Genomic DNA, 21,691 nt, shown 5'->3' on the forward strand with positions numbered 1-21,691 from the left:
GTTGTTTGGCAGGCCCAGGCTGGATTCGAACCTGCCACCTTAGGTGTACGTGACTGGCGCCTTAGCCACTTGAGCCAAGCCTATGCATGGCATCTTCAGTTGTATCTCCTTTGTCATTTCTTGGGGGGGTTGATCTACTCTGGTTATTCATGTTGCCAGAGTTCTTTCGTTGGGTCCGCACCATGTTTATTTTTCACCGTTTGGTTATTAGAACTGGTAGGGTGAGATTGAATTGGGGTTCCCAGGTAGTAGAGATAGCACCTTGCCAAAGCGCTAGGCTTTGTAATTGTGGCTTGTCTCCTACAACCACAAGGCCTCTTTCAGAGTTTTAGCCAGAGACTCTGAGCACCTACTTGGTGAGACAGTGCAAGCTAGCTCTGTTTGATATCAGCCAACCTCTACCCTATCCTAAGAAACCACAGTATTAGGTTTAAATCTCGACTATGAAGAGATACAAACAGCTGTGGCACCCAGCCCCTACCCTTCAGTTCTTTTCTGCTTCAGAACTGGAAGGTCAACCTCAGAATGTCCCCAAATGGACAGCCCCAGACATGGGTTCTGCTTGAGCCACAGGCGCCGAGCCGACATGTGTTCCAACCAAATTGTCTCAGGCAGTTCAAGTGCAACCCACCCAACAGAGAGGGATTCAAGGGTCTCCAACAGCACAATTGGAGCCAAGAATCCACACTCCCACCCACCAGACTCAGTCCACACTGTTTTTTGCTTCTCTGCTCACAAGCCCAGCTGGAGCCAGGGGCCATGCCCACACCCACCAGTCTCAGTCACATCCAACTAGCCTCTGCTTGCCAGACCAGTTGGGGTCAGGGGACCATGCCCCTGCCTGCCAGTCTCAGTCCACTGCCTGGCAAGCCTCTGTTCACAGGCTGTGTTAGAGTCAGGGCACCATACTCCGCCTGCAGGTCTCAGTCCTCACCTGGTAAGCCTCTGGTCACCAGCCCCGCTGGAGACAGTGGACCATGCTCTAGCCCTCAGGTCTTGGTTCACACCCAGTAAGCCACTGCTCAACGGTTCTATTGGAATCAGGGGATCATGCCCTTGCTCTCAGGTCACAGTCCATACCTATCAAGCCTCTGCTTGCAGGCCCAGCAGAGGCTGGGGACCAGCCCTGTCTGCCAAACTCAGTCCACATGGGGCAACCACTCTCCTGTTGTGGGTACTGTCAGAGCTGGGGGCTCTTCACCCTGTCCTGCCAGACATAGCCCAAACTGAGGGTCAACACTACCACTGGCCAGGCATAGTCATAACCAGGGGACTACTCCTCCTCCCACCAAGTGCCCCTTTCTTTCCACACCCTCTTTCTTCCCCATTAGTCACAGATTCCGTCCTGATGGTTGGTGGTCCACACTATGCCCAGTTCTCTCAGGACAAGACCAAACACTCTGTGCTCTGCAGGGGGCAGAACTTCAGACCACCATGCGAGGGGGAAAGGGTGGACTGGGAATTTGGACTTGTGGGGGAAAATATCTGTTCAATTTTATGCCTGGTGGGGTGGTGTCTAAGTTCATAAGTGGGACCTCCCTGGAGAAAGAGACCTGGAGTTCAGTAGCTCTCTCCAGAAAGGTAAAATGAGAGGTGTTTTGTTCCCTGCTTGTTCGCAGATAGCCTGTGGCAGGCCCCCTGTTTGTGGGAGGGGTCTCCTGTCCTCTAGTCGATAGGCTTTGTAACTGTAATATGGTTTCTTGAATGCTCTTCCTTAGAGATACAGCTTGCCAAACTTCTTTCTTGGCTCAGCTCCCTGTCTTTGGCTTCATAGAGTCCGATTCTGTCAGTTTTTCTTCCTCTGCTCAGGACCCTCTGCCAAGGATTGCTACAAGTTGGTCATCTTCCAGAATTCCAAAACTCATTCTGCCAGTCTCTGCCCTTTAATTAGAGAGTTTAATCTATTTATATTGAAAGTAGTTGCTGGCTCGGCGCCTATAGCTCAACCGGCTAAGGCGCCAGCCACGTACATCTAAGGTGGCGGGTTCGAATCCCCAGCCCAGACCTACTAAACAACAATGATGGGTGCAACCAAAAAATAGCCAGGCGTTGTGGTGGGCGCCTGTGGTCCCAGCTACTTGGGAGGCGGAGGCAGGAGGCTCGCTTGAGCCCAGGAGTTGGAGGTTACTGTGAGCTGTAATGCCACGGCACTCTGCCCAGGGGGACAGCTTGAGGCTCTGTCTCAAAAAAAAAAAAAAAGAAAAAGAAAGTAGTTGCTGACATGAAAGAACTTAATTCTTCCATTTTACTATTGGTTTTCTATATGTCTTATCATTTTTCTTAATTCCTCTGTCACTATTTCCTTTTGTGTCTGATTTTCTTGTAGCATGTTATTTTGACTTACTCCTCATTTCCTTTTCTCCATATTTTATTTATTTTCTTAGTGATTGCCTTGGTATGCTAAGGCAATGGGGTTGAATAGTGTCTCTCCAAAATTCACATCCACCTGGAACCTCAGAAGGTTACCATTTTGGAAGCAAGGTCTTTGTAGATGTAATTATTAAGGTGCAGTCATGTTTTTAGGGTAGGCTCTGAAATAACGAATGGCATCCTTATAAGAAGAGAAAACAAACACATATACAGAGGGAATAAGGTCGTATGATGACTGAGGCAGAGATCGGAACAATGCATCTATCGGCCAAGGGATGCCAAAAATTCCTAGCAATTACCATAAATTGTAAGGGCAAGGAAAGATTCATCTGCAGAGCCTCCAAGGTAATGGCCTTGCCAATACCTTTATTTTGGACTTTTAGCCTCCAGAACCATGAGATTATAAACTTCTATTGCTTTTTCCCACCCATTTTTAGGAAACTAATTAATATACACGAGTATTACAGTTGAAAAACTAGTTTGAATTAATAACTTAGCCTCAACAGTAGACAGAATTCTGTTCCTCTATAGCGCTATCCCTTGACTATGTTGTTATTAAAAATTAGATTTTATATATACAAAATCTGACAATTGAGTTCACAAACTCATCCCAGAAAAAGTGCTATTACCTCATTGCTGAATATCACTATAGTCACCTTCAAAGTACTCCCTTTGGGAAGCTATGTGCTAATGCTAGAGCCTAGCTGTCCACCCTTCATGGCAATTTTGGAACTCTTTTTCTGGAATGGCCATCAGAGCTATCATTGTATGATGTCCTGAATGTCATCAAAATGTCTTTCAATATTTCCTTTATCTTCAGGGAAAGAAAAACATTGGGAGTCAGATCAGGTGAGTAGGGAGGGTGTTCCAATACCATTATTTATTTACAGGCTAAGAATTCTCTCACAGACCGTGCTGTGTGAGCCGGTGCACTGTTGTGATGCAGTGCAAGAGCCGTCTGTGAGTTGTTGGCAAAAAGTTCAGGTCATTTTCATCTATCTTTTTCATTTAGCCTTTGCAGAATTTCCAAATAGTGAACTTGGTTAACTATACATTTGGTACAAATTCATAATGAACAATCCCTCTGATATGTAGTATCAAAAAATGTTAGAGACATTGTCTTGACTCTTGATTTGGACTGACAGAGATGTTTTGGTGGAGAAGAATTGACTAATTTCCATTGTGTACTTTAACGCCTTGATTCTGGGTCATATTGATAGACCCAAGTTTCATCACCAGTGATAACATGACCTAAAACATCATCTTGCCTCTCCAAAACTTCAACTTTCCTTTGCCTTTGTTCATTGGTGAGCTCCTTTGAGACCATTTTTGCACACACGTTTCTCTTTAATTCCTGGCCTCAAGCAATCCTCCCACCTCAGCCTTCCAAAGTGCTGAGATTACAAGTGTGAGCCAGCATACCCAGCCTGCACATACCTTTCTCATGCCAAGATTTTTAGTTAAGATTTTCCTGTTTATTAATGTTTACTTGGTCTGCTATGCTTCTCACAGCTGATGATTTTGATGCACAATTCAATGAATTTTTGCAATGTTTTTGTCAGTTCTGCTCATTACTTGGCCTCCCTGACTTTTCTTCAGTGACACTTGCTCTCCACTCAGAAAAAAATATTTAATCCATGTGTACACTGCCCTTCTCTTTATGGCATTATCTCCACAAACTTGGGACTAACATATCTCTGATTTCACTTCCACTCTTGCCAAGTTTAACAAGAAATTTAATGCTTGCTTCTTGCTCTAATTCAAGCTCTGACATTCTTTTGATGGCACACAAAACACACAGCAATAATAATGAGCTTCATTCAGCAAGACACCACCACACATTGACACGAACACAGCTGCGAAACACTGATATGCTAAGGTTACAAAATCTTACAGTGCTGCCAATGTAAGTGGTGTTATGTGCCCATTAACATAGATTTGCAATTATTATTTTATGTATTTCTTTCAAATCACATAGAAAAAAGAAAAACTACATACTGAAAATATGCTAATACTGGATTTTATATTTACTTACATAGTTACCTTTACCAGTGCTCTTTTTTTTTTCTTTGTATGGCTTTGAGTTATTATCTAGTGTCCCTTCACTTTAGTCTGAGGGATTCCCATTAGCATTTCTTTATTTTTTAATTTTTAGTTATTATGAGTACATAACAGTTGTGTATGTCTATGGGACTCGTGATGTTTTGATGCAGATGTGCAATGTGTAATGATGAGGGTAATTGGGATATCTATCGCCTCAAGCATTTATCATTTTTTTGTGTAGGAAACATCTCAGTTCTACTGTTTTAAGTATTTTAAATTGTAAATAGCTTATTGTTGATTATAATCACCCTGTTGTGCCGTCAACTGTTAGATCTTGCACCCATTAACCATCCCCACTTTATCCCAACCTTTGGTAACCATAGTTCGACTCTCTATCTCAATCAATTGTTTTACTTTTTAGCTCCCACAAGTGAGTGAGAAAAGGTGAAGTTTGTCTTTCTGTGTTTGATTTATTTCACCTGACATAATGTTCTCCAATTCCAACATGGACTTGTTGCAAATGACAGGATTTTGTCCTTTTTAATATGTATACGTACCACATTTTCTTTATCCATGTATTTGTTAATGGACAGTTAGATTAACTCCAAGTCTTGGCTATTGTGAATAGTGCTGTAGTAAACATGGGAGTCCAGATACTTTTCAATATACTGATGTCTTTCTTTTGGATATATACCTCGCAGTAGGATTGCTGGGTCATATAGTAGGTCTAACTTTAGTTTGCTGCGGAACCTCTATACTGTTCTCCATAGAGGTTATATTAATTTATATTCTCTCCAACAGTGTAAGGGTTCCCCTTTCTTTATATCCTTGCCAGTGTGTATTACCTGTCTTTTGTATAAAAAAATTTTATCTGGGATAAGATGATATCTCATTGTAGTTTTGATTTGCATTTTTTGATGACTAGAGATATTGAGCATTTTTTAATAAACCTGTTGGCCATTTGTATGTCTCCCTTTGAGAAATGTCTATTTAGACATTTTGCCTGTTTTATACTCTTGCTGAGCTGATCCCTTTATCATTATATGTATGATGAGCTTCTTTGTCTCTTTTCACAGCTTTTGTCATGAAATCTATTGTATCTGTATAAGGATAGTTATTCCTGCTCTTTCTTTGTTTCCATTTACAAGGAATATCTTTTATTCCTTTTATTTCCAGTCTGTGTGTGTCTTTATAGGTGAAATGAGTTTCTTGTAGTCAAGATATAGTTGCATCTTATTTTTTTATTTTAATCCATTCAGTCACTTGTCTTTTGATTGGAGAGTTTAGTCCCCTTACATTCAGTGTTATCATTGATAGGTAAGGACTTAACCACTGCCATATCATTATTTGATTTCTGGTTGTTGTGGTCCTCTTTCTTTTTTCCTTTCTTCCTGTCTTCTTTTGTGTAAAAGTGATTTTCTCAGGTAACGTGTTCTAATTTCTTGCTTTTTATTTTTTCTATATCTGTTGTTAAGTTTGCTGATTTGAGATTACCATGAGGCTTGCAAAAAATATCTTATAACCAATTACTTTAAACTGATAACACTTTAACTCTATGAAGAAAAAGCTAAAATAAATAAATAAATAAAACTTAACCTCTACACTTTAATTCCATCTCCAACCCTGCTTTTTGATGTTTTATTGTTTCCATTTATAAATATTTTTATATTTTCTATATCTTAAAAAGTTCTTATATTTATTTTTGGCATATTTGTCTTTTAGCCTTTTTATTCAACATACAACTACCCACTGTATTTACAGTGAGTGATAAGAATATTCTGGATTTGTCTATTTTCTGTTACCAGTGAGATTTATATCTTCAGATTATTTCTTATTATTCATTAACATCCTTTTCTTTCAGATGGAAGAACTCCCTTTAGTATTTCTGACAGGATAGGCCTGGTGTATTGATGAAATTCCTCAGCTTTTGTTTGTCTGGGAAAGTCTTTATTTCTCCTACACATTTGAAGGACATTTTTGCAGAATATAATATTCTAGGATTAAAAGGGTTTTTGGTTTTTTTTCTCTTAGCACTTTGAATATGCCAAGCCACTCTCACCTGGCCTATAAAGTGCTACTGAGAAGTGTGCTGGCAGATGTATTAGAGATTTATTATGTTATTTGTTTCTTTTCTTTTGCCATAATACAAGACTGTCTCTCCCAACTTCCTTTTTGCTGTTTGCCTTGACTTTTCCTTATCTTTATCTATGATCTTTGGGGGGTTGATTACTAAATGTCTTGAGGTAGTCTTATTTGAGTGATAAAACTTATGATAGTCTTGTAGCTACATGTTTATGTCTTTCTCTAAGTATGGAAAATTCTCTCACTATTTCTTTGAATAAATTTTCTACTACATTCTTTTTCTCTGCTTCCTCTTTAAGGCCAATAACTCTTATATTTATCCTTTTGAGGCTATTTTTGAGGCTATCATCTTATAGGCATGATTCATTCTTTTCTATTTTTTCTTCTTTCTCTTCCTTTTAATACACAAGCTCATCAATTCTTCTGTTTGATCAGTTCTGCTGTTCAGAGACTCTGATGTGTTTCTCAGTTAATTGAATTTTTAAGCTCTGAAATTTCTGCTGCATTTTTTTAAATTTATTCAATGTCTTTATTAAATTTCTCTGATAGGATCCTGAATTCCTTCTCTGTATTGTCTTGAAGTTCACAGAGCTTCCTCAAAACAGCTATTTTGAATTCTTTGTCTGAGAGGTCATGTATCTCTATCTCTCTGGGATTGGTCATTGATGACTTATTTAGTTTGTTTGGTGAGGTTATGTTTTCCTATGATGTTCTTAATGTTTATGGATATTTGTTTCTGTCTAGGCATTGAAGAGGTAGGTATTTATTCTAATTATTGTGGTTTGGGCTTGTTTGTACCCATCCTTCTTGAAAAGGCTTTCCAGGTATTCAAATTCAAACAAACTCCCTCATTTTTTGTTTATCTAGGAATATCTTAATTTCTCCTTTATTTTCAAAAGACAATTTTGCCTGATGTAGATGTTGTGATCTAAGTCTTTTCTTACTGCCATATCAGCACTAGGGGTGCCCTGTGCCCAGTGACTCTGTAACTCTTGCAAATTCCTGGTGGTAGTGCCTTGGTGGGTTTTAGTAAGATATGGGAGAATTCCCTGGATTACTGGACAAAGTCTCTCACTCGTCTCTCTTTCCACCAAACAGATGAAGTTTCACTTTCCATGCTAGGCTGCCTGGAGTTGGGGAAGGAGTGATACAAGTACTCCAAAGCTGAAACTGTACTAGGTCACACCTATAGCCAACAGTCTCACCCAAGGCCTGTGGTGACTACTGCCTGACTACAGTTGATGTTTATTCTAAAGCCAAGGGCTCTTTAGCCAGTTGGTGGTGAATCCTGCCAGGACTGAGTCCTTCAGGAAAGTGGATTTCCTTCCGGTCCAGGGTAGGTCTAGAATTACCATCCAGGAGCTAAGCCCTATAATCAGAGCCGTCAAGAATCTATTTGCTTATTGCTTTATTCTACTGTATCTGAGTTGGTACCCAAGTTGTAAGACAAATTCCTCTCTACTCTTTCTTTTCTTTTCCCCAAGTGAAAGGAGTCTCTCCCCAAGCTGTACTGCCTGGAGTTGGGCAAGGGTGACATAGGGACTCCCTTGGCTGTCACAGCTGGTGTCTCACTGGGTCATATGCACCCTAAGTCCATCAGCTCCAAGCCTAACACAGCAGCAGGACTTGCCCAAGCACTACAGTTTTTGTGACCTGACTGCTTTTCAAATTTTTTCTGTGTCCTAGGCCACTTTAATCAGCTGGTAGTGGAGGTGGCCAGAACTCAATTCCCTTGTCCTAGGGTGGAGGATTCTCCTCTGTCCAGGGCTAGTCTAAATGCTCCCTCTGTGGGAACCAGCAGAATTCTGCCCTGTGTTATGTTCTTCTGTGACAGGGCAGTACTGAGTTCCACTACAAAGTCCTAAAATGACTTCACTCCCTCCTCTAAGCACACAGATTCCCTCTCTCTGTAGCCTTGGTGGGGTATGGGTAGGGTGGTGTAAGCAATGCAAGACTATCTTTCCTAACTTCTTTTGTGCCTCTTTCCTTGCTATGTTAAAACTAGGTACTGTGATTGCTCAACTGCTTTTGGTTCTTTTTACAAAGGTGCTTTCTTGCATGGATAATTGTTCAATTTGGGGTTCCTATAGGGGGACGATCACTAGAGGTTTCTATTCAGCCATCTTTCTCTGTACCCTCCCATTCTTTCAGCATTTCTTATAGGCAGGTCAACTAGTGATGAACTCCCTCTTTTTTTGCTTATCTGAGAATGCCTTAACTTCTCCTTCATTTTCAAAAGATAATTTTGCCTGATGTAGAATTCTTTTTTTTTTTGCAGTTTTTGGCCAGGGCTCTGGCATATGGGACCAGCACCTTACTCCTTTGAGCCACAGAGGCCACCCCGGATGTAGAATTCTTGATTGACAGCTTTGTTGTTGTTTTTCTTTGAGCTCTTTAAATATTTCATATCACTACTTTCTGACTTACATGGTTTCTGATGACAAATCAGTCATTAATATTATTGAGAATCCCTAATATATGATGATCTCTCCTCTCCTGTTCCTTTAAAGATTTTTGTCTTTGTCTTTTGACAGTTTGATTATAATATGTGAATATCTTTGAATTTATCCTACTTTGAGTTCATTGAGCTGCTACTTCTCCTTCTCCGTCTCCATTGTTTTTATAAGATAGGGATAAGATCTCATACTCTGTCACCCAGGCAGCAGGGGAGTGGCATGACCATAGTTCACTGTAGCCTTGAACTTCTGGGCTTAAGTGATTCTCCTGCCTCAGCCTCCTGAGTTACTGCAATGTGTGCCACTATGCCTGGCTAATTTTTTACAATACACAGAGATGAAGTCTCACTGTATTGCCCAAGCTGGTCTTGAACTCTAGCCACAAGCTATCTTCCCACCTCAACCTCCTAAAGTTCTGGGATTATAGATGTGAACCACTGTGCTTGGTCTTGTTATACTTCTTAAAAATAGGGATTCTTGTCTTTATTCAAATTTGAGGAGTTTTTATCCATTATTTCTCCAAATATTTTCTCCCTTCTCTTTTTCCATTCCTTTTGTGATTCCTGTTATACATATATTGGAATATTTGATGGTCCTAAGATCTATTCCTTTTTCTTTATTCTTTTTTCTATTTCACAGACTGAGTAATTTTAATTGTTCTATCTTTAAGTATACTGATTGATTCTTCTACTGCTCTAATCTGCTGATGAGCCTGTCTAGTAATTTTTCATTTTAGTTATTATACTATTTAGCTCCAGAACTTCTATTAGGTTATTTTTCATAGTGTCTATTCATTAATTCTTTATTTAGCTAGGGGGCAAGGTTTAGGAGGCAGATCCCAGCAATACCCACTGCAATTGGTCTCTTTGAGTAATACTGAAATTTGTACACAGAACAGTACCTGCCAACACTACATCCCCCTTCATCAGGAATAAGGCTTAAGGCTTCTTGGGGCCTATTTACCTGGAAATGAACAAGGAGACTGCCTGCCCTCCTAGATTGGTTAGAAGTGGAGGCAGCCTGACAGCACTAGGAAATATTGCTGACTTCAAGTATGAAATCCTGCCTCTGCCACTTCCTTATGATGTGGCATGAGGCAGATCATTTTGGATTCCTCATCTATAGAGAGACCAACACATCCTCATTTACCTAGGACTTTCTTGGTTTAGTACTGAAAGGTCCATGTCCCAGACCCAGGGGACATCTGGAGGGTAGTATTATCTCTATCCCCATCATCTGTGGGTTAGAGACAATGCTACCTACCTCCATATGGTTGTAAGGAAAAGACAATACAAGAAAGCACCCAGGGCATGGCTGGGTTCTGTAATCATATAATAAATTGTTACTTATGCAAAATTCAGTGAAGGTCTTTGAAGATGAGTAATGATGCACCAAATAACCCTTTAGCACGTAGACTTGCTTCCATGGGGCTCCCAAGAACAGAACTTGGAGAGTATTCTGTTCTACTTGACCATATCTGCCAGCTATCCCTCTGGAAACATTGCTATGTGTCAGATCCCCACTTGTTGCAGAGGGAGAAACATCACCTGCCTCTTTAGTGACACATCTGCTGCCTTCCTGGCCCTGTTCAATGGTGAAGGCCAAGGCTGTGTTCACTACAACCTAAAGACCTGGTAAGTGGGTGGGGAACTCTAGTCTTAGGGAAGTATCTCTGAGGGTGATGGGAGAGATTAAGGTGGTGATTTGGAGTTCCTGGTCAAAGAAAGAGCCAGGTAGCACCCAGAGGGCTAGTAAGGCAGGGAGTCAGGGCCAAAGCCGTTCCTACAGGAATATAGATACTTTGAGGCTTGGTCCTTACTTGCCAGATCCATGCCACAGCCAATGAGAGGGGAATTCCCAAGTCTTATTCCACTTTGTACCCCAGGGAGCTAAGTTCTTGATTACTTATTAGATTCATGAAAAATTTTTTAGGGGGGAAAGTATTTTATACCAAGAGTGACATGAATACCACTTGTGTGGGGTCTCTTAAGAGAAGCACATATTCTTGCCAGTATAAAGTTTATTTTATCTGGCTTTGAATAAGGAACTGCTCTTGGAAAGAATATTCTGGTCCCTATTTTGATGCCTGTTATCTTGTATGCTCATGTTCCTAGGCAGTAGTGGACAAATCCCATTTCTTCCCCAATAGGGTTTGACTTGAGTCTCCATCATCTCCCACAGACTGGCCCTTCCCTATAGACTCCTCTAGAGGCATCAGCGGGTGTTAAGGGGCCTCAGACCATAGCAGATAGGGAAAGTGAGGCTGCCTGTAGAACTCCACCATTCTTCCTGTCTATGGTCTGTAGTGGTAAGGACTCCCTTCAGGGGCCTGGCAGTAGCTACTCACTTCTGTGTCTCTCCTAGTTGCCCATACGTCTTGGTCTTGGATGATGAAGGTGGGACCACCAATGACCAAAAGGGTTATGTAGTTCATAAGTGGAACTGGACTTCCAAGACAGAGACTTTGCTCTCCCTGGAATACAAGGTAGGACAGCACAAGTGGGCTGGCAGTGAGCATCCCTGCCACAGGGAGAGCCTTGGCAGCCTTCCATGAACTGCACAGCATTAAGAGCCAAGAAGCTACCTATAAGACAGGAGCCCTGCCATCAAGGAACTTAAAGTCTCATTCAGAGGCTCTCAGATTGGTGGGTGGTGGTCCAGGGTTAGCCTATAGCAAATATTGGCTGCTATACTGACTCTTTCTAGTAATATCCTTCCTATTTAATTTTTATTATTAATATTATATTTCTATTGTTAAAATTGTCTTTATTTTATGAAGTAACAGTTATAGTAGTTGATAGCTTTATTTTTAATGTCTATATGTAGCAATAATAAATGCTAGCAATTCTACATTGCTCTTTCCAGTTTTTAATTTTTTATAACTTTAAACAATCTGAGAGTCAATGGTGACTGTTAGACACAAATGCTTTTTTCATTCACTTGGCTGTTCAGATAGTCATCAAAGATTTATTAGATAATAATATTTAGTAAATTTAACTTATTAGTAAAGCAATGAAGTATGCTTGTTACTTAATCTAGGCCAGAGTTTCTCATTGCTGGCACTACTGACATTTGGGTATGGAAATTTCTTTCATATAACTATGCATTATAAATAATAGCACCATCCCATTAGATGCAAAATTGTCCCCAGTTGAGAATCAGTGATCAGGGGTTAGAAGGATAAACAAAACTCCTCAAGAAACTCAAGTCTCAGAGAATAATTTGAACACAGGGTAGACAAGGATGAGACCTGTGAAAGAGGTGCAGGCTCATAGGATTGAAGTTCAGAGAAATATCACAGAATGTAGAATTCACTCAAGCTGACCTAAGCTTAACAGCCCCAGGGAAAAGGTTGTAGGCAGAAGCACTCTTGGAGAGTGTGGTAGAGCTCAAGCATCCTACCCTTAGCCTCCTGCCTCTCAGTTCATCCTCACCTTCTCAGTTCATTCTCTACCTTGGCCACCGGACTCTCCTCCTTATATATACCCTGATTCCTTTAGATGACATCTCTGCTCAGAAATATTCAATCCCTTGAACATCTGCCCTTTCCCCTTGGCCTGAAATGTTCCCCTTCTCTTTCTGCCTGTCCAAATGCCCTTCAAAGTCCTGCCCAGATGTCCCTCTTTGTTGGCATCCCAGCCCATATCCATTTCTCTCTTCTCACAGTGCTCACAGTTTAGATTAGTCATTTGGTAATTAGTTATGTAATGAAGAGGTTCTCAGCTCTGGCTACTTATCATAATAACCTCTGGGACTTTTCAAAAATAGGGACCCTAGGGTCAGCCCCAGAGAGATCCTTGTTCAGTTGATTTGATTAGGGTTTTGGATATCTATAGTTTTTACAAGTATTTCTGAGGTTTACCAGGCCTCCAAGCCTGAGATTCCTAACCTGGGGTTGTATCATGGTATTTTCTTACTGTTTAGTTTTTCATAGATGTTTGAAAGTTTATTGTCTGCCTGGTGCTGTGGCTCACTTTTATAATCCTAGCACTCTGGGAGGCTGAGGTGGGAGGGTTGCTTAGGAGTTCAAGACCAGCCTGAGCAAGAACACTACCCTGTCTCTATGAAAAATAGAAAAATTATGCAGGTGTTATGGTGGACACTGGTAGACCCAGCTACTTGAGGGACTAAAGCAGGAAGATCGCTTCAGCCAGTAGTTTGAGGCTGCTGTGAGCTAGGCTGATGCCACAGTACTCTAGCCTGGGTAGTGGAAAAATACTTGGTCTCAAAAAAAAAAAAAAAAAAAAAAAGGAAAGTTTATAATCTAAGAATATTGCAAATCAGTTGAAAGCTGGCATCATAAGTTTATGTGTTAGTATAGCCAAATAGACATAGACAGAACTAGGACGAGAGTCTGAGGAGCCAAGTGCTAGTGCCCACTTTGCCATATTCTGGCTGTGCAGCTTAATGGAAACTACTCGGCTTCCCTGAGTCTTAGTTGTCACCAGACCTGCCCTCCTGCATCATAGTATTTCTGTGAGAACTAAATAAAAAAATAAAGCATTTTGGCAAGGTGTTTTCATTCATTTATCTATATTCCCTGGAGCTGCACACAGAAATGCACAGCAGAGGCCTAGAAAAGAAGGTGTCCCTGAGTTGCATCAGGGAGTGATTGTGAATAATTTTACACTTGGATTTCCATGGCATAAAAGGAGAAGGAGGAAGAAAGAGCATTCTGGGTAGAGGGAGAAGCATCTGTAAACATTGGAAATGGGCTAAGTGTGGAATCTTTGAGAGGTCACAAGTATACTTCTTGTGAAAATAGGTAGGGCAAGAAGTATATATGATGCAGAGTGGGGATAAGAGGCACTGGATGTCAGGCTGAGGAGTTCACATGTCATCTTGGAGGCTGCAGAAGCCAGTTTGTTTTTACCCAGATACTCACTCTTTCCAATGTTCTTCATTCTGCCATGAAAGTCCAAGTTTCCCTTTGCTATTATTTCTCTTTGTCCTGAAGAACTTCCTTTGATATTTCTTAAAGTACATATTCTCTGGTTTCTTTCATGTGACAAATCTCTTTATTAAAGGAAATTTTTTTCCTGGATATAAATTCTAGGCTGTTTATTTTTCTTTTGGCATTTTAAAGATGTTCCACTGTGTCTGTCCTCCATAGTTTAGGATGAGACATCTGTAGTTATTCAAATTGCTGTTCATTTTCCCTAGCTGCTTGTGAGATTTTCTCTTTTCTTTGGTTTTCTAAGTCCTATATGTTGAGGTGTGGTTGTTTTTTTTTTTTTTTTTTTTTGGTTGGTGGAGCCTGAGTCTTGAGATTTTTGAATCCATAAATTCATTTGAATTCATTTTATCAAATTTGAGGCATCTTCTAAATCTTCTTTGGAAGGAATTCCAATATTTCTCTCCTTTTATTCTGAGACTTCAGTTTTATGTGTTGTAGATATTTTTTTATTGTCACTGGAGCTCTGTTATGTTGTTATTATTCAAAGTTTTTTTTCTTTACTTTTCAGATTGGATAATTTCTCCTGATCTTTCTCTAAGTTCACTGGCTCTATTTTGTCATGTCTATTCCACTATTATGCTACTTTTGTAAAATTTTTAAATTTCAGATATTACATATTATCAGTTCTATAATTTCTATTTAGTTATTTATATTTTCTATTTCTCTACCATTTTATAATTCGTTCCAAGTACATTTTCCTTTACTCCATCAAGTATAGTTAAATTAGCTGCTTTAAAGTCCCTGTCTGAAAATTTCAGCATCTGGGTTGTATCAGACAGAATTGGCCTCCATTATTTGTTGCCTTGAGAATGGCTCACATTTCACTGGTTCTTCATATGTTGAGTAATTTTGGATCATAGCCTGACATCATGAATGTTATGTTGTGGAATCTCTGAGTTCTGATGTATTTCTCTGAAGAGTGTTGATATTCTTGTTTTAACAGCAAATGAACTAGGTTGGATTCAAACTACAAATTTTGCTTCACCTGCAGTGGGCAGCTGCTCAAATGCAGTATTTCTGTTTAACTGTAAGCTGTCTTGAATTTTCTCAGCTCATACATAGTTGAGGGATCATGCAGAGATGTGGGCAGTCTATACACAGAATTCAGGGCTCTCTTTCCCTGGCTCTATTCATTCTGACATTCTCTCCACACATTCCTGCGACTGCCTTCAGGTTACAGCTATTAAAGAAAAACTTATCCCATGGTGGTCCTTTTTTTTTCTTAAGTTTTATGAGTCTTCTCCAAAATCTTCCTGCTTTTGTTTACTCTTCATAGCTTTTGGGTAGTTTTTTTTTGTATTTTTTTTCAAGCTTACATTTATCTTTGGAAAGGTCAGCCTGTTAGGAGTTGATTCCAGCTATGCTGGAAGCTAGTTAATTTTTAAGCTGAGGCCTGAAATGTTGGGTTCAGGTTTTGTGTGGAAGGTTGGCTAGAGAGGAAAAGACCATGGATAGTCCAAGGGAGGGACTAGTTGGGAGTTACTAGCCAGACACAACATGATTAAAAATATTGACAATATTTTTTAAAGGGGACCATTTTAATAAAAGAAATGGTGTTCAGGCATGGATGATAAGGGATAGATGAAGGGAGGAGGAAATTGTAGATGACTCAATAATGGAGTATGTGTCTGGCTGAAAATAGAAGTGTTTCTGAGAAGATCAGTGACCAATATGGTTTTAGACATACTGGTTTGGCCCACTGGCCCTATCTCTCTGGGCTGTCATGACATGGATCCTGACCAGGGAAAGTGGATAAGATATGATGGGCTAGTTAATGAACTCTCAAAGTGAGAGTTCAGGGATAGTGGATAAGATATGATGGGCTAGGTAATGAACTCTTAAAAGGATGGGTTTGGGCTACATTTGTAGAGCAGCCATATTTGGGGCATTGAGAGAAAGAAAAAGAAACCACCCTGGGAGTAAGGATGGCAAATAAACATAATAGTTGCAACATGCTAGGCTACATGCTTATTTTGTCCCACAAAACCTGCATGGTAGTGTCCATGGGGAAGTGTCCCAGGGAAAGGATTCTATTATTGCCCCCAGGATCAGAGAAGCTAACCAATTTGCCAAAATTGCCCAACTGGTTAGTGACAGCACTGAGTTTCAACCCCTGCCCAGCTGCAGAGGTTGATCTCCCAGCTCTGGTACTATGTCACATCTCTCTAGAAGGAGGGCAGCAGAGGGTAGGGCTTCCCTTAAGTGAGAATGATCGACAAGTTTGAAGATGTTGATGACTTGGCAAGTCATGGTTGAGTGTTTTCTGGGAACTGGGAGGAATTAGCCACCAGACTGGAGAGTGTGAGGAAAAGACTCACTCAGTGATAAGGAAGTTCCATGTAGACCCCTGGGCCAACAGCTGAAAAAGTGAAAGGAAATGGAAGGAGCAAAATGGAGAGTGTCTTCTTGGTTCAGAGGATTGCCAGGGGTGTTTGTAGGTAAGGAGATATTCTAAGTCAGAAGCACAGAAGACTAGGAGGAACACAGCAGTGTAGGGATATGTAATTCAAGCCTGCAGGGAGGGCCTCTGTGCATAAATAATGCTCTGCACATGGACACCATCAGCAGCCTGAATGTGAGTTGCTCCACAGTGTCCTGACAAGATCGTCTCAGGGCAGATGTGCGACTTTATGACCTACAAAGCCCTCCACCATTTTTATCTTATTTGAATTTAATAATAGCCTTTCAATTATTTTATGCTGATAAATTTGAGATTCAGAGGGACTAACTAGCTTGCTAACAGGAGGCAGAACTGGGACTTACCCCTAGACCACAGAGCTCTCAGTAAGCAACAAGTTGTTATAAGTGCACCTCAACCTCCCCAGGCTCCTATCTGGGACAGCTAAAGAGAAATCCTACTTTTTTGGAAATGGCAAAAAAAGTCTATTTTGCCCCTTTCTGATGGAATTTGGCTCCTCCTCAGGGGAAGAGTAGTGACATAGTTGGTGATGTTAGAGAAGGAACTGAGTATGTGCAGCTCAGGCCCTTTTGGTTCCCACCCATTTGCAGGGGCTTTCTGGTGCTTCCTACCATGTGCTCACCTTCCCACCTGCTATAGGACAAGACTCAGAGTTAGACTTGATGCCTGAGTGGATACAGCTATCTGATTCAGGGTTAAAGGATTGGCTTCTGGCCCAAGCTGCATGCCCAGGCCAGCTGTCCCAGGACTAAAGCTGACTCACCTGCTAGCCACCTGCACTTCTTTCACAGTGGGTTTCCTGCTTAGGTTGGAAAGAGAAGGAGCTGGAGTAAAGGGACATTGGTTACTTATGCAACTAATCCCACAAAGAGAAACTGGAACTCTTGTGGTGGTGGTGGTGGTGGTGTTGTTACAGTTTGGCCAGGGCTTGGTTTGAACTCACCACCCTCAGTATATGGGGCTGACACCCTACTGACTGAGCCACAGGCACCACTCGAGACTGGAATTCTTTTGTTTTCTCTGAAAAAGCTGAATTTTAACGTAAGAACTAGAAAGCTCTTATGAACCTTCAGCCCCAAACCAAGTGGGATTTTAGGTTTTGTGGCAGGTTGGGAAGGGGCAAGCAAGGCAACAGAAGCAGGATCCTATGAGTCCTCATTTCTCCATCTGCAGGTGAATGAGCAAATGAAGCTGAAGGTGCTGGGGCAGGACTCTATCGTGGTCACCTTCACCTCCTTGAATGAGACAGTCACAGTGCCTATAACAGCTAACAACTGTCCCCATAGAATGTCACATGAAAAACGGGTAAGGCAAAGCAGACCAGGCACTGAGCCCTGAACTCAGGGCATCTTAACATGGGCTGTCACCTTATATCTCATTCTCTCTTTAGCATCATTCACTTCCCACCCTTAGTATCACCTTCTCTGTGAGACTTCTTGTTTGTGTATCAGTTAGGAGTTTTTCAGTTTTAAGTGACAGAATCCAATATGAAGTGAGTTAAGCACAAAAACAGAATATATTTACTCAATAAACTGAGAAGCCTATCAATATGCAGCTTCAGGAAAGGCTGGATCCAGGCCTTCAAATGATTCCATCAGATCTTTCTGTCTCTTGACTCTGCTTTCCTCTTTGTTGGCTTTATTCTTAAGGAGTTTTTCTCTTTTTGGTAACAAAATGGCTACAAACATCTCTAAGCTATTATTCTACATCTTTAATGTCCCTGGGAAAGGGAGGGCTCTCTTTCCCTAAGCACTAAGTAGAAATGCCAGCATCAACACTCATTGGTTCTATTGGTTGCCTCTGCTTGAAGCATTTCTCACAGCCAGGAGGATGTATTACTTCCAGGGGCTGAGCTTGACTCTCACATCCATCCTGGGGGCCAAGAGGTGAGATCAATCTCAAATGCATCTCCCAGGCAGAAGTGTTTCCCTAAAGGAAAAGGAAGGTGTTGGTATCAGAAGGTGGGGGAAATAGTGCTGGATAGAATAACTACTATCCTCTCCCCATCCCAGGCAGAGTCTATCCCTTCCTCAGTTTGACTCTCATCTGTGACAATCTCCATTCACTCCTTTATTTACAAGTCTATCTTCTCCACCAAATTGAGAATTCTCTGTGATTCCCACTAGTATCAGTTGAGGTGTAGCACAAAGACTGCTTCAAATTAAGTACTTACCAGATATTTATTGGGTGGAGGAAAATATAGTGGGTAGTTATTGGAAGTTCATTTTCCATTCACTGGGTCTTCATGGATCCTACTGTGTGCTTGGGGGTCTCAAATCAACATCATAGAGAGAGATTGAGAGGATGAAGAGGACACGATCCCTGCACCCTGAGTTTAGAGTCTGAAAGAGAACACTGCCAATACAGCACAAGGCTATGGAAACTAAGGGCTCACTCAGATGAAGCAAACCATCTGTGGTCCCACAAAGCACTATGCTCCCCAAGGGAAGTCTTCTAGGAGCAGGAGCAGGAGGACTATACCTCTCAGTTTTCCCAGAGCCAGTCCAGATTTACACCTGTCCACCTGGAACAATTATAAATAGCATCCTCTTTCCTTCTTAGAAGTTTACTGGTTCAGATGATAAATTATATGGTCATCCTGAGCAAGAAACCCAGTCAACCCAGTTAAGCTATGGGGATATTTGCTGCTGCATGCCACAAGCTCACACTGTCAGAGCAGGCATCCAGCCCAATGTCTTCATGCTACATAGGGACACAAGGGGCAGGGATTTGTTAGGGACCCCCCACATTTCTCCTGGAGGAAAGCATTGTGCCTGTTTTTTAAATAGCATTTTCATTCCAGCAGCATTTTGCTTTTGTTAATTCATTAGCAAATTTAATAAAATATATTAGCACCTGCAGCATGCCAAATTGGCTGCGGGGGAGGGTGGCGCGTGTGTGTGTGTGTATGCGTAGAAATGAAGGCATCCCAATCCCTCTACTCTCTGAAATACTTTCAGTCTAATGGAGGGGGCAAGGCACAAGCCACAGTCATAATCCAGCTGCATGAGCGTGGCATGCCAGGCAGAGGGCACGTGAAGCCACTGGGGCATGAGGAGAGGGAGTATTCCTCAAGGGGTCTCATAGGAGCACCCAGGAAACTCAGGCATCTGAATCCAGCTGCACTGATTACCTTAAAGAGCAAAGTACCCATAGGAGTTCAAGTTCATTTGGGCTGAGGGAGATGGATGATCTTGCTTGTTGACGCTTCCAACCTATCCATCTGGTTCCTAATTCTCACTCTGAAAGTCACTGTGACATTATTAAATACACAGGTTTGTTTCTTGAAAACCTTTTTAGACTGGGTAAAAAATGTGAGATTATTTTTCTTATTAAAGGCAATGGATATTAGGGAATTATTCATTCTTGTAAAATTGCAAAAATACTTCATTTTTCTGACAGCTTCTTGTTGGGTTAGCTCTAAAGTTTGGAGACATCTCTCTAAGCTCATGTACTCAAACACACACCCTCAAACACACACCCTGGGAAAGCTCCTTGGCAATTCAAATCTTATTTTTCCTTGCCTTAATGCAATTTTAGCAAGCTGGAATTAGAAGTCCAAAGCTATCCAGTGTGGTAACCTCAAGTCACACATGACTATTGAGCTCTTGAAATGTGATGAGTCCAAACTAAGATGGGCTCTGACTAAAAATATAATGTTGCATTTCAAAGATTTAGTGTGAACAGAAAAGGTGAAATTTCTCACTCATAATCGCTTATTTTGATGTCATGTTGAAATTATTATATTTTCTATATACTGGGTCAAATCAATAGGTTATTAGAATTAATTTTACCTTTACAAACATTTTTATGTGGCTGCTAGACACTAAAACTATGCATGTAGCTCACATTGTATTTCTACCGGACCATGCTGGTCTAGAGGGTGGAATCTCCATTAAGAGAAGCTTCCAGAGGCATAGTTTGACATTGCAGTAAAATACTGAAAAGTTATTTAAAATGACACAATAACTCAAAGAACATAACTGTCTTGGGGACATAGGGATAAACAAACCAATATGTTAAGACAGCAGCTGTACACAGTGCTGCATAATAGGTGATAGGAGCTGATGCTGACCTAGAAGACTGACTTGCCAAAACGCCTTATGGTTCTGACCTTTGCTGTTTGAGAAAGTATGGATGTGCACTAGGTATTACAACTTTCTCGTGAGATTAAACGGAAACAAATGAGTAAATGTGATTTGTTGTGGGTAACAAAATTTCCAGATGTTGACATTAACACCTGATTAAGCATCTCGGGATACTTTTGCATGAAATCTAAGGCTTAGCCAATTAGTGTATCTTAGATTCTTGGACTATTGGAGCTGCCAGGAGCCTCCAAGAGAATATACTGAATGTCAAGGTTGACAAAGAGCTTAGGCTAGAAAGAGGCCATAGGGCCTTGGGCCAGTTCCCTCCCTGTCTGGTGCTTAGTTTCCCTATTGTACAGTGATGTGTAGGGCCCACCCAGCCCACCCATCTTGGGCCCACCCATCTTCGGACTTTTACAGTCTGTTCTGTACCATCTGTGTATGCTTGTTTGGGAACAAAATCCACTGCTGCCTATGAAAGCTGGGGTGGGGTGGCCTCTTCCCTCCAAGTCTCCGTTACTGGGGAGCTTGGTAAATGGCTTCCCCAGACACCCATCACCCTGGAAAGAGCCACCCATCAGAGAGACAGGCAGAATGGCGGTCCCAGGTTTTACAGCCCTTAGGCCTAGCTCCTCACTAAATATTTCTATCAAGGCAGCACTTTGGAAGCGAGACGATGCCTCAGTTTAAATGCTTTATTAGCCTAGTGTGCTGCCTCAAATCCTTTCTGGAAGTAGTCTGGGTATAAATTTTAAGTAAATAAATAAAATTAGCCCAGAAGCAGTGGCTGGTGCCACCAAGTAGAAGGATGGTTGAAGCTTTGCTATTATCAGGGGTGTTCTTTACAGGATTTCTGCTGCAGGCTAAAGAAAAACATGGGGACTGACTTTGTTGTCCTTCAAAGAAGCTGTTCATCCCTACCCTACTCTTTCCACCTCAGGCTTGAATTCTGTGGAAGAAAATTGTTTTTCCTACCTCCTATATGTTAGGTAGGAGATATAGAAAGCAGGGATTTTGCCCTCAAGGAGCTAAGTTTAGGGATAAAAGAAGTCCCTGGATAAAAAATAGCCAGGACCCAGGGCAGAAAGAATAGGAAGGGACATATGTGGATTTCAGCACATAGAGCAATGGCTGTTGGCTGAGAAAACCAGGGAAGGCTTCCTGGAGATAAAGTCAGGCTCGACTCTGGACCCTGAGCTTGATTTTACGGTACCACTGAGATGCCTCAGCTGTTCAGAGCAGGTTTCCTGCTTCCTGGAAAATGGACTCTGATATG

At 41.3% G+C, this 21,691-nt stretch overlaps 1 protein-coding gene across 1 annotated transcript in view; it reads left to right on the plus strand.

Moving 5' to 3' along the window:
- The window catches only part of CUNH3orf20 (chromosome unknown C3orf20 homolog), an 86,719-nt gene that overhangs the window by 25,189 nt on the left and 39,839 nt on the right, over positions 1-21,691 (plus strand). The window contains exons 6-8 of the mRNA XM_003796268.2: positions 10,436-10,585; positions 11,316-11,436; positions 17,501-17,632. Coding sequence (XP_003796316.2) covers positions 10,436-10,585; positions 11,316-11,436; positions 17,501-17,632 — 403 coding nt within the window. The remainder of the gene's footprint in view (positions 1-10,435; positions 10,586-11,315; positions 11,437-17,500; positions 17,633-21,691) is intronic.

Source organism: Otolemur garnettii, unplaced genomic scaffold (genome assembly GCF_000181295.1).
Source record: "Otolemur garnettii isolate 467f Iridium unplaced genomic scaffold, OtoGar3 scaffold00101, whole genome shotgun sequence".
Lineage (NCBI taxonomy): Eukaryota > Metazoa > Chordata > Mammalia > Primates > Galagidae > Otolemur > Otolemur garnettii.